A 13,241-nucleotide genomic window follows, 5' to 3' on the forward strand; every position below is an offset into this window, starting at 1 on the left:
GATGGGTAATAAATGCTGGCCAAGCCAGTGACACCCATAAACAAGTATAAATATATAAGCACATTCTTGCTTTACAGGTCTGAATACTTTGGTTTCAATTTTAAATACTGAGCACTCTCTGTGTGAAGCAGGACTTCCTGCCAACCATCCTAAATTTGCCTAATTACTAGTTTGACCTTCTGTCCCTTTGTCCTACACCGATAGATCAGTTGGAAGTAGTTCTCTGAATCTATCTTTTTGATAATATTTACTACTTAATCTATCACAATAGAGTTCGTTCTCAGATGCCTCTGAGAACTGGAAGATCCACATTTCCCCAACCAATATACCCATCCTCCTCCCTTAAGGACCTGCCTATTGGCTGCTGATTGAACCACCTTCATTGCTGACCAAATCTGATAGATTTTCAACCAAACAATCTTCACCAGGCAGCTTACCCTGAAGAGGGAGCCCATCTGACATCTCCCTCCTAGAGTTACTCACTGACCAGGTCCCCATTCCTGTAAAAATGGTATTGGGGGGGAGGGGGGATCGGGTCCTGCTTCACACAGGGAGTGATTAGTCCATGTTACACATCTGATTGCCCTGTCGTCAGGTTTTACCACTCCTCCGCCTAACATTGATGGGACAGCAAACAAATCGGTTTGGGGTTTATTCAGGGCTATAGGGAGAGAGTGGGGCGGTGAGGTTAGTTTGGGATTGATACAGGGCTATGGAGAGAGAGTGGGGCAGTGGGATTAGTTCGGGATTTATACAGGGCTATGGGGAGAGAGCAGGGCAGTAGGATTAGTTTGGGATTGATACAGGACTTTGGGGAGAGTGCGGAGCAGTGGAATTAGTTGGGATTGATACAGGGCTATGGAGAGAGAATGCGGCAGTGGGATTAGTTTGGGATTGATACAGGACTATGGGGAGAGTGTGGGGCGGTGGGATTAGTTTGGGATTGATACAGGACTATGGGGAGAGTGTGGAGCAGTGGGATTAGTTTGGGATTGATACAGGACTATGGGGAGAGTGCGGGGCAGTGGAATTAGTTGGGATTGATACAGGACTATGGGGAGAGTGTGGGGCAGTGGGATTAGTTTGGGATTGATACAGGACTATGGGGAGAGTGTGGGGCAGTGGGATTAGTTTGGGATTGATACAGGACTATGGGGAGAGTGCGGGGCAGTGGAATTAGTTGGCATTGATACAGGGCTATGGGGAGAGTGTGGGGCAGTGGGATTAGTTTGGGATTGATACTGGGCTATGGGGAGAGAGCGGGGCAGGGGGATTAGTTTGGGATTGATACAGGTCTGTGGGGAGAGAGTGGGGCAGTGGGGTTAGTTGGGATTGATACAGGGCTATGGGGAGAGAGTGCGGCGGTGGGATTAGTTTGGGATTGATACAGGGCTATGGGGAGAGAGCAGGGCTGTGAGATTAGTTTGGGATTGATAGAGGGTTATGGTGGGGAGAGTAGGCAATGGGATTCTCTCAAACACTTTGCATTGATTGTGTTCTCACATCCTGAAGTTCTATGGAGCCACTGATGAGAAGTGAAGAGGCTCCTGGTGTCTGACTGTCTGCACACAAGCTGCAGCAAATGGGAGTTTGAAACAAGTGTTGGCTAATTCAGCTGTGTTACAGGCAGACAGTGAATGAGATGTTGTTTTGAGAAATGAGGTGTAAGCTTTAAAATGGGCAGGGTGCCAAAAGCAAGGAGCTGATGTTCATTCATTTCAGTTGAAGAACTTATGAGTCACTCCCTAAACCAATGTCACAAACACTTTGGTGTGAAGCAGAGCTGGGCCCACAGTGACAGCAAGGCTTCATCATCCATTTCCTCTGCAAAGTCAAATCAAAGACTCTCAACAAGCTCCTGATCTAATGAACTCTGTATTTGACTCCAATGAACAATAATTAGACACTTAGAAAATGGACTAATATTGTGCACGAGTCACAGTTCATTTTTCTGAATCTAGCACTGAGTGTTAAGCTCTCTCTACACTGTCCCCATCAAACGCTCCCAGGACAAATACAGCACAGGTTTAGATACAGAGTAATGCACCCTCTACACTGTCCCCATCAAACACTCCCAGGACAGTTACAGCACGGGGTTAGATACAGAGTAAAGCTCCCTCTATACTGTCCCCATCAAACACTCCCAGGACAGGTACAGCACGGGGTTAGATACAGAGTAATGTACCCTCTACACTGTCCCCATCAAACACTCCCAGGGCAGGTACAGCACGGGGTTAGATACAGAGTAATGCACCCTCTACACTGTCCCCATCAAACGCTCCCAGGGCAGTTACAGCACAGGGTTAGATACAGAGTAAAGCTCCCTCTACACTGTCCCCATCAAACACTCCCAGGACAGGTACAGCCCGGGGTTAGATACAGAGTAAAGCTCCCTCTATCTAGCCGTCCCCATCAAACACTCCCAGGACAGGTACAGCACGGGGTTAGATACAGCGTAAAGCTCCCTCTACACCGTCCCCATCAAACATTCCCAGGACAGGTACAGCACGGGGTTAGATACAGAGTAAAGCTCCCTCTACACTGTCCCCATCAAACACTCCCAGGACAGGTACAGCACAGGGTTAGATACAGAGTAAAGCTCCCTCTACACTGTCCCCATCAAACACTCCCAGGGCAGGTACAGCACGGGGTTAGATACAGAGTAAAGCTCCCTCTACACTGTCCCCGTCAAACACTCCCAGGACAGGGACAGCACGGGGTTAGATACAGAGTAAAGCTCCCTCTACACCGTCCCCGTTAAACACTCCCAGGACAGGGACAGCACGGGGTTAGATACAGAGTAAAGCTCCCTCTACACTGTCCCCATCAAACACTCCCAGGACAGGTACAGCACGGGGTTAGATACAAAGTAAAGCTCCCTCTACATTGTCCCCATCAAACACTCCCAGGACAGGTACAGCCCGGGGTTAGATACAGAGTAAAGCTCCCTCTACACCGTCCCCATCAAACACTCCCAGGACAGGTACAGCACGGGGTTAGATACAGAGTGAAGCTCCCTCTACACTGTCCCCATCAAACACTCCCAGGACAGGTACAGCACGGGGTTAGACACAGAGTAAAGCTCCCTCTACACTGTCCCCATCAAACACTCCCAGGACAGGTACAGCACGGGGTTAGATACAAAGTAAAGCTCCCTCTACATTGTCCCCATCAAACACTCCCAGGACAGGTACAGCCCGGGGTTAGATACAGAGTAAAGCTCCCTCTACACCGTCCCCATCAAACACTCCCAGGACAGGTACAGCACGGGGTTAGATACAGAGTGAAGCTCCCTCTACACTGTCCCCATCAAACACTCCCAGGACAGGTACAGCACGGGGTTAGACACAGAGTAAAGCTCCCTCTACACTGTCCCCATCAAACACTCCCAGGACAGGTACAGCACGGGGTTAGATACAAAGTAAAGCTCCCTCTACATTGTCCCCATCAAACACTCCCAGGACAGGTACAGCCCGGGGTTAGATACAGAGTAAAGCTCCCTCTACACCGTCCCCATCAAACACTCCCAGGACAGGTACAGCACGGGGTTAGATACAGAGTGAAGCTCCCTCTACACTGTCCCCATCAAACACTCCCAGGACAGGTACAGCACGGGGTTAGACACAGAGTAAAGCTCCCTCTACACTGTCCCCATCAAACACTCCCAGGACAGGTACAGCACGGGGTTAGATACAAAGTAAAGCTCCCTCTACATTGTCCCCATCAAACACTCCCAGGACAGGTACAGCCCGGGGTTAGATACAGAGTAAAGCTCCCTCTACACCGTCCCCATCAAACACTCCCAGGACAGGTACAGCCCGGGGTTAGACACAGAGTAAAGCTCCCTCTACACTGTACCCATCAAACACTCCCAGGACAGGTACAGCACGGGGTTAGATACAGAGTAAAGCTCCCTCTACACTGTACCCATCAAACACTCCCAGGACAGGTACAGCCCGGGGTTAGACACAGAGTAAAGCTCCCTCTACACTGTACCCATCAAACACTCCCAGGACAGGTACAGCACGGGGTTAGACACAGAGCTGATTCACACTGTATGTAAATCCTGCTCTAACCCTCTTTTGTCCTTTAGGCCTGTGTTCCACGGTTATCTTATGAATGTTTTACCAACACCTACATCAATGGCTACTGCAACATCCTGTCCAACTCCTTGGCCCCAGAAGGGAGAGTTCCTGCAAAGCTGCCAGGTAAACATTACCCCCCCACCCCGCCCCGCTGTCCACTTCTCCCCTCAACCCCGGCAGGGCAGTCGTCCGGAGATGCTCGGGGCAGGTCCTCCATTCGATGTGCTTCCGCTGGGGGGAAGGGTTGGGGGGGGGGGGGGGGTCACTTGCTGGCCAATCCCGAGTGCGCTAGTGGCCAACCCGCACAACCCAACTTAAGGCGACCCGTCCAGCTCGCAGGGCGGCTCATTTACACGTGCTCGAAGCGGCAGGCATTCCGGCGCGGTGACCCGCTCTCGGCAAACCAAAAGGGGGAACGCTCCAGCCTGGCGCCTCTGCTCGAGTTAACCAGGAGATTGCGGAGGGTGGGTTGTGCGGGGTGGTGGGTTGGGGTGTGGGGTGTGGGGGGGTGGGGGGCGGGAGGGGGGGGACGGTGGGGGAGGCTCTGCAGCACATGTTGCCCTCGCCATGGTGACGCCTCGGCCAATCAGAGCTGGCTAGCCAGCCCCGATCGGCAGGCTCTTCTCGTGCGGCATGAATTGTTGTGAGAGTCTGGAACTTGGCGTTCGGTCCCGCGTCCCTCTTTTCGACCAGGGCCCAGGCTGAGCGCTGCACCAAGCAGCTGTATTTATGAGAGACGTGCTGTTGTCTGGCCTCTCGAACCTGTAGACACTAACCTCTGTCCGACGCTCCCTCGCAATTTTCTCACAGAGTGTCCCAAGATCCTGATCGATATCGCTTTCCTGATCGATGGTTCGGGTAGCGTGATTGACAAAGATTTTGACAAGATGAAAAGCTTTATCAAAGCGATCATGCAGCGGTTCAGCAAGACGGATACACAGGTAGTTGGCCCTGCCCCGTTCACAGTGACCGTAGGAGACCAGTCAGCAGCTACCCAACCCCTCCTCCCAACCTAGCTCCTGCGTCCTGGCTCTGGATCTCCGCGCTCGTTCTCCAGCCCTTTTCGGGTTAGCAGGAGTGGGCCATTCGGTCCCCCTCCACTCCACTCCCCCAACCCCCCGCCCGCTTCCCCTCAGCTCCCCGAGAGACCGGAAATCTCCCGATCCCCAGTCTGGGACGCGCTCGATGATGACGAGATCACCCGCCACCCTCTGGGGTCGAGAATTCCAAAGATCCCCCACCCTCCGAATGAAGAGATTCCCCCTTGTCTCAGTCCAAAATGGCCGACCCCTTACCCTGAGGCCATTTAGCCTTCCTAATGGATTTTTTTTACATTCGTTCGTGGAATGTGGGCCCAGCATTTGTTGCCCGTCCCTAATTGCCCCTCGAGAAGGCGGTGGGTGAGCCACCTTCTTGAGCCGCTGCGGTCCCCGTGTGGTGTAGGTACACCCACGGCGCTGTTAGGGAGGGAGTTCCAGGATTTGGACCCAGCGACAGTGAAGGAACGGCCGATATATTCCCAAGTCGGGATGGTGAGGGGCTCGGAGGGGAACTTCCAGGTGGTGGTGCTCCCCATGTGTCTGCTGCCCTTGTCCTTCTAGATGGTAGAGATCGTGGGTTGGGGAGGCGCTGTCGAAGGAGCCTTGGCGAGTTGCTGCAGTGCATCTTGTAGATGGTACACACACTGCTGCTACTGTGCGTCGGTGGTGGAGGGAGTGAATGTTTGTGGGTGGGGTGCCGATCAAGCGGGGCTGCTTTGTCCCGGATGGGTGTCCTAGGCAGTGAAGGAACGGCCGATATATTTCCAAGTCGGGATGTTGAGGGGCTCGGAGAGGAACTTCCAGGTGGTGGTGTTCCCCATGTGCCTGCTGCCCTTGTCCTTCTAGATGGTAGAGGTCGTGGGTTTGGGCGGCGCTGGCGAAGGAGCCTTGGTGAGTCGGGATGGTGGGTGTGGTGATTTAACAGATGTTTCTATTGTTCAGATTGCGTTGGCACAATTCAGCCACACCACAAGGATAGAGTTCACCTTTACGCAATACAATCAGGCTATTAATAAGAAAAGCCTTGTGGATAAAATATGGCAAATTAGACGGGGAACGAGTACACCATCAGGGATTAAATATGTCGCGTGAGTATCAGTAGAAAATACCTTTTGCCAACGGCACATTGCAGAACGTGAGGCTTAGAAAAGATACTGGGCCTCTCAGTCCCACAATGCACCTGGGATGTGCTAACTCAGCACTAGGCCTGACACGGAGCCTGAGGCTCCCTTACTCTGTGTCTGGAAGTGAGTGTGAGTGTGTGTGTCACTGAGTGTGTCTGGGAGCGAGTATGAAACATAGAAAACATAGAAGCTAGGAGCAGGGGTAGGCCATTCGGCCCTTCAAGCCTGCTCCGCCATTCGTCATGATCATGGCTGATCATCCAACTCAATAGCCTGGCTCCCCGCTTTCTCCCCATACCCTTTGATCCCTTTTGCCCCAAGAGCTATATCTAACTCCTTCTTGGAAACATACAATGTTTTGGCCTCAGCTACTTCCTGTGGTAGCGAATTCCACAGGCTCACCACTCTCTGGGTGAAGAAACATCTCCTCATCTCAGTCCTAAATGGTCTACCTCGTATCCTCAGACTCTGACCCCACCCCCCAGTTCTGGAGTCCCCCCCACCATCGGGAACATCCTTCCTGTATCTACCCTGTCTAGTCCTGTTAGAATTTTATAATTTTATAATTTGATGAGTGTGTGTGTTACTGAGTGTGTCTGGGAATGAATATGAGTGTGTGTGTCTGGGATTGAGTATGAGTGGGTGTGTCTGGGAGTGTGTCTGGGAGTGAGTATGAGTGAGTGTGTCCGTGAGTGTGTCTGGGAGTGAGTATGAGTGTGTATGTCTGGGAGTGTGTCTGGGAGTGAGTATGAGTGAGTGTGTCAGTGAGTGTGTCTGGGAGTGAGTATGAGTGTGTGTCAGTGAGTGTGTCTGGGAGTGAGTATGAGTGTGTGTGTCAGTGAGTGTGTCTGGGAGTGAGTATGAGTGTGTGTCAATGAATGTGCCTGGGAGTGAGTATGAGTGTGTGTGTCAGTGAGTGTGTCTGGGAGTGTGCTTGAGTGTGTGTGTCAGTGAGTGTGTCTGGGAGTGTGCTTGAGTGTGTGTGTCTGGGAGTGAGTATGAGTGTGTGGTAGTGAGTGTGTCTGGGAGTGAGTATGAGTGAGTGTGTCAGTGAGTGTGTCTGGGAGTGAGTATGAGTGTGTGTGTCAGTGAGTGTGCCTGGGAGTGAGTATGAGTGAATGTGTCAGTGAGTGTGCCTGGGAGTGTGCTTGAGTGTGTGTGTCTGGGAGTGAGTATGAGTGAGTGTGTCAGTGAGTGTGCCTGGGAGTGTGCTTGAGTGTGTGTGTCTGGGAGTGAGTATGAGTGTGTGGTAGTGAGTGTATCTGGGAGTGAATATGAGTGTGTGTGTCAGTGAGTGTGTCCGTGAGTGTGTCTGGGAGTGTGCTTGTGTGTGTCTGGGAGTGAGTGTGTCAGTGAGTGTGTCTGGGAGTGAGTATGAGTGAGTGTGTCAGTGAGTGTGCCTGGGAGTGAGCATGAGTGTGTGTGTCTGGGAGTGAGTATGAGTGTGTGTCAGTGAGTGTGTCTGGGAGTGAGTATGAGTGAGTGTGTCAGTGAGTGTGTCTGGGAGTGAGTATGAGTGTGTGTGTCAGTGTGTGTGTCTGGGAGTGAGTATGAGTGTGTGTGTCAGTGAGTGTGTCTGGGAGTGAGTATGAGTGTGTGTGTCAGTGTGTGTGTCAGTGAGTGTGCCTGGGAGTGTGCTTGAGTGTGTGTGTCTGGGAGTGAGTATGAGTGAGTGTGTCAGTGAGTGTGTCTGGGAGTGAGTATGAGTGAGTGTGTCACTGAGTGTTTCTGGGAGTGAGTATGAGTGTGTGTGTCAATGAGTGTGCCTGGGAGTGTGCTTGAGTGTGTGTGTTTGGGAGTGAGTATGAGTGAGTGTGTCAGTGTGTGTGTCTGGGAGTGAGTATGAGTGTGTGTGTCAGTGAGTGTGTCTGGGAGTGAATATGAGTGTGTGTGTCAGTGAGTGTGTCAGTGAGTGTGTCTGGGAGTGTGTCTGGGAGTGTGCTTGTGTGTGTCTGGGAGTGAGTGTGTCAGTGAGTGTGCCTGGGAGTGAATATGAGTGTGTGTGTCAGTGAGTGTGCCTGGGAGTGAGTATGAGTGTGTGTGTCAGTGAGTGTGTCTGGGAGTGTGCTTGAATGAGTGTGCCTGGGAGTGAGTATGAGTGAGTGTGTCAGTGAGTGTGCCTGGGAGTGTGCTTGAGTGTGAGAGTCTGGGAGTGAGTATGAGTGAGTGTGTCAGTGAGTGTGTCTGGGAGTGAATATGAGTGAGAGTGTGTCAGTGAGTGTGTCAGTGAGTGTGTCTGGGAGTGTGTCTGGGAGTGTGCTTGTGTGTGTCTGGGAGTGAGTGTGTCAGTGAGTGTGCCTGGGAGTGAGTATGAGTGTGTGTGTCAGTGAGTGTGCCTGGGAGTTAATATGAGTGTGTTTGTCAGTGAGTGTGCCTGGGAGTGAGTATGAGTGAGTGTGTCAGTGAGTGTGCCTGGGAGTGTGCTTGAGTGTGTGTGTCTTGGAGTGAGTATGAGTGAGTGTGTCAGTGAGTGTGCCTGGGAGTGTGCTTGAGTGTGTGTGTCTGGGAGTGAGTATGAGTGTGTGGTAGTGAGTGTGTCTGGGAGTGAATATGGGTGTGTGAGTCAGTGACTGTGTCAGTGAGTGTGTCTGGGAGTGTGCTTGTGTGTGTCTGGGAGTGAGTGTGTCAGTGAGTGTGTCTGGGAGTGAGTATGAGTGAGTGTGTCAGTGAGTGTGCCTGGGAGTGAGTATGAGTGTGTGTGTCAGTGAGTGTGTCTGGGAGTGAATATGAGTGTGTGTGTCAGTCAGTGTGTCTGGGAGTGTGCTTTTGTGTGTCTGGGAGTGAGTATGAGTGTGTGGTAGTGAGTGTGTCTGGGAGTGAATATGAGTGAGTGTGTCAGTGAGTGTGTCAGTGAGTGTGTCTGGGAGTGTGCTTGTGTGTGTCTGGGAGTGCGTGTGTCAGTGAGTGTGTCTGGGAGTGAGTATGAGTGAGTGTGTCAGTGAGTGTGCCTGGGAGTGAGTATGAGTGTGTGTGTCAGTGAGTGTGTCTGGGAGTGAATATGAGTGTGTGTGTCAGTGAGTGTGTCTGGGAGTGTGCTTGTGTGTGTCTGGGAGTGAGTGTGTCAGTGAGTGTGCCTGGGAGTGAGTATGAGTGAGTGTGTCAGTGAGTGTGCCTGGGAGTGAGTATGAGTGTGTGTGTCAGTGAGTGTGTCTGGGAGTGAATATGAGTGTGTGTGTCAGTGAGTGTGTCAATGAGTGTGCCTGGGAGTGAGTATGAGTGAGTGTGTCAGTGAGTGTGCCTGGGAGTGTGCTTGAGTGTGTGAATCTGGGAGTGAGTATGAGTGAGTGAGAATCTGGGACATACAACTGAAGTATCTTACTAATCGTATTCCAGGGATAATATATTCACATCAAGCGCTGGTGCACGAGCTGGAGCCAAACGCATTATGATAACCATCACCGATGGAGAGTCTCAGGATACAGATTTCACAGCAGCCATTAGAGCAGCTAATCGGAAAAATATCGATCGTTACTGCATTGGGGTGAGATATTGCTGCAGTTTTACTCCAAGAATGCAAGTTCTCAAACTGCTGCACCTCTATCCCTATACCCTGAAGTCTTCCTTAAAACCATCTCTTTCTCTGGGCTTTCAGTCACCTGTCCCACTAAATGCCTCGATTTTCAAATTGTCATCCTTGTTTTCAAATCCCCCCATGTCCCTCACTTCCCCTCCCTGCCTTTGTAATCTCCACCAGCCTCTTCAACCCTACCTATCTCTGTAACCTCCTCCAGTCCCTATACTCTTCCATATCTCTGTAACCTTCTCAAGGCTATCTCTCTCTCTCTCTCTCTCTCTGACTCTCTCCATATAGTCCATATGCTCTGCAGGTGCCTCAAACAAGCCTCTCGTGAGGCACTTTATCCAGTGCCTTCTGTTAGTCCACCTTTTTTATATCTGCTTTGAACAAGCCTCTTACGAGGCACTTTATCCAATGCCTTCTGCCAGTCAACATGCTCTGCATCTGCCTCAAACAAGCCTGTCATGAGGCACTTTATCCATTTCCTTCTGCCAGTCCATATGCTTTGCATCTGTCTCAAACAAGCCTTTTATGAAGTACTTTATCCAAAGCCTTCTTTCAGTCCATATGCTCTGCATCTTCCTCAAGCAAGCCTTTCATGAGGCACTTTATCCATTGCCTTCTTTCAGTCCATATACTTTGCATCTGTCTCAAACAAGCCTTTCATGAGGCACTTTATCCAATGACTTCTGTCAGTCCACATACCCTGCATGTGTCTCAAACAAGACTCTTGTGAGGGAGTTTATCCAAAACCTTCTTTCAGTCCATATGCTCTGCATCTGCCTCAAACAAGCCTCCTATAAGGCACTTTATCCAATGCTTTCGGTCAGTCCATATTCTCTGCATGTGCCTCAAACAAGACTCTTGTGAGGCACTTTATCCAAAGCTTTCTTTCAGTCCATATACTTTGCAACTGTCTCAAACAAGCATTTTATGAGGCACTTTATCTAAAGTCTTCTTTCAGTTCCATATGCTCTGCATCTGCCTCAAATAAGCCTGTTATGAGGCACTTTATCCAATGCCTTTTGTCAGTCCATACACTCTGCATGTGTCTCAAACAAGTCTCTCGTGAGGCACTTTATCCAATGCCTTCTGCCAGTCAATCCACTCTGCATCTGAAAATGTTTTCACATGTGGAAGAAGCAATATTAATGTAAGCTAAACGATCTTACCTGGTCACAATGCCACATGAACAATTACTTTCCCTTATCTGTATCTAAAGGTTGGCCGTGCATTCTCCAGTGGTCGTGCAAAGAAAGAACTCGAGACAATTGCCTCCAAAAAAGCGAATGTTTTTCAAGTGGACAATTTTAGTGCGCTCGACAAGATTCAGAAAGAATTGCAAGAAAAGATTTTTGCAATCGAAGGTATGGGGTATTTTCTCTTTGAATTTTTTAAGGCGACGTGGGCGTCACTGGCGGGGTCAGAATTTATTGCCCGTCCCTATTTGCCCCTTGAGAAGGTGGTGGGTGAGCCGCCTTCTTGAGCCGCTGCAGTCCCCGTGTGGTGTAGGTACACCCACGGCGCTGTTAGGGAGGGAGCTCCAGGGTCAGCTACAGTGAAGGAACGGCCGATATATTCCCAAGTCGGGATGGGTGAGGGGCTCGGAGGGGAACTTCCAGGTGGTGGTGTTCCCCATGTGTCTGCTGCCCTTGTCCTTCTAGATGGTAGAGGTCGTGGGTTTGGGCGGCGCTATAGAAGGAGCCTTGGTGTAGTTGCTGCAGTGCATCTTGTAGATGGTACACACACTGCTGCCCCTGTGCGTCGGTGGTGGAGGGAGTGAATGTGTGTTGATGTGGTGCCGATCAAGCGGGGCTGCTTTGTCCTGGACGGTGTCGAGCTTCTTGGGTGTTGTGGGAGCCGCACTCATCCAGGCAAGTGGGGAGTATCCCATCACACTCCTGACTTGTGCCTTGTAGATGGTGGACAGGCTTTGGGGAGTCAGGAGGTGAGTTACTCTGAGGGGAAATGTTTTTCTCTCAGAGGGTCGAGCGACTTTGGAACTCTCTGCCTCAGAATGCGGGGGAGGTGGGGGGCGTTGAATATTTTTAAGGCGGAGGGAGACAGACTCTTGTTAGGCAAGGGGGTCCAAGGGTATCGGTGGGGGGGGCGGTTAGACAGGAATGTGGAACTCGAAACACAAACAGGTCGGCCATGATTTTATCAAATGGCAGAGCGGGCCCGAGGGGCCGAATGGCCTCCTCCTGCTCCCATTTCATGTGCTCGCGTGTCCATGGAGCAAGATGGCGTGGATCGATCTGAGAGGTTGGGAGTGTTCTCCTCGGAGAAGAGAAGGTCGAGAGGAGGTTTGATCGAGGTGTTCGAAATCGTGAGTGGGTCTGGGACAGAGTGGATGAGGAGAAACTGTTCCCATTGGGGGAAGGATGGAGAAGCAGAGGGACACGGATTGAAGGCGATGGGTAAAAGGAGCGACGGAGACACGAGGAGAAACTTTTTCACGCAGCGAGTGGTTAGGATCTGGAACGCGCTGCCTGAGAGTGTGGGGGAGGGAGGGTCAATCGAAGGGTTAGGGTCTGCAACGCGCTGCCTGAGAATGTGGGGGAGGGAGGGACAATCGAGGGGGTTAGGATCTGGAACGCGCTGCCTGAGAGTGTGGGGGAGGGAGGGTCAATCGAAGGGTTAGGGTCTGCAACGCGCTGCCTGAGAATGTGGGGGAGGGAGGGTCAATCGAAGGGTTAGGGTCTGCAACGCGCTGCCTGAGAATGTGGGGGAGGGAGGGTCAATCGAGGGGGTTGGGATCTGGAACGCGCTGCCTGAGAGTGTGGGGGAGGGAGGGTCAATCGAGGGGTTAGGGTCTGGAACCCGCTGCCTGAGAGTGTGGGGGAGGGAGGGTCAATCGAGGGGTTTGAGAGGGAAAGAGATTGTTATCGGGAAAGGGAGACTTAGCGGGGAGCGGGCGAGGGTGGTGGGACTGGATGGGTTGCCCATGGAGGGGACCAGCACGGACACAGTGGAATGTGTGAGGTCTCGCTCTGTGCTGGAGGCCCTGGAGAATTGCCAATCATTTTGCCTTGGTCGTGACACAGCCTCCAGGAATGTTTCTCTACTCATTCTTCCCCAAGGTGTGGGTGTTACTGGCTAATCTTTGCAGACATATAATGTAATGAGGGCTGAGTCATTGTCAAGGCAAGGTCTTTTCCTGAGGAGACCATCAACAAGATTATCTCTGGTAAACACCACACAACCAATCCATTCAGCCCAACCACTCAAAGCCGAGGTTAAGCGTAGTTTTCAGTGACTTCCTGGGTTGTGGGCGTCGCTGGCCGGGCCCAGCATTTATTGCCCATCCCTAATTGCCCCTCGAGAAGGTGGTGGGTGAGCCGCCTTCTTGAGCCGCTGCAGTCCCCGTGTGGTGTAGGTACACCCACGGCGCTGTTAGGGAGGGAGTTCCAGGATTTGGACCCAGCGACAGTGAAGGAACGGCCGATATATTCCCAAGTCGGGATGGTGAGGG

The 13,241-nt window shown here is 51.6% G+C and overlaps 1 protein-coding gene across 1 annotated transcript in view; it reads left to right on the forward strand.

The window, feature by feature from the left end:
- Positions 1-4,093: 4,093 nt before the first annotated feature.
- Positions 4,094-13,241, forward strand: part of LOC144677072 (integrin alpha-M-like) — a gene marked incomplete at both ends in the record, with an annotated part of 48,024 nt that continues 38,876 nt past the window's right edge. Inside the window, 5 exons of the mRNA XM_078537332.1 lie at positions 4,094-4,208; positions 4,896-5,026; positions 6,068-6,213; positions 9,583-9,730; positions 10,989-11,133. Of these exons, the coding sequence (XP_078393458.1) occupies positions 4,094-4,208; positions 4,896-5,026; positions 6,068-6,213; positions 9,583-9,730; positions 10,989-11,133 (685 nt within the window). The remainder of the gene's footprint in view (positions 4,209-4,895; positions 5,027-6,067; positions 6,214-9,582; positions 9,731-10,988; positions 11,134-13,241) is intronic.

The sequence above is a fragment of the Cetorhinus maximus genome, unplaced genomic scaffold, assembly GCF_964194155.1.
Source record: "Cetorhinus maximus unplaced genomic scaffold, sCetMax3.hap1.1 HAP1_SCAFFOLD_2197, whole genome shotgun sequence".
Taxonomy (NCBI): domain Eukaryota; kingdom Metazoa; phylum Chordata; class Chondrichthyes; order Lamniformes; family Cetorhinidae; genus Cetorhinus; species Cetorhinus maximus.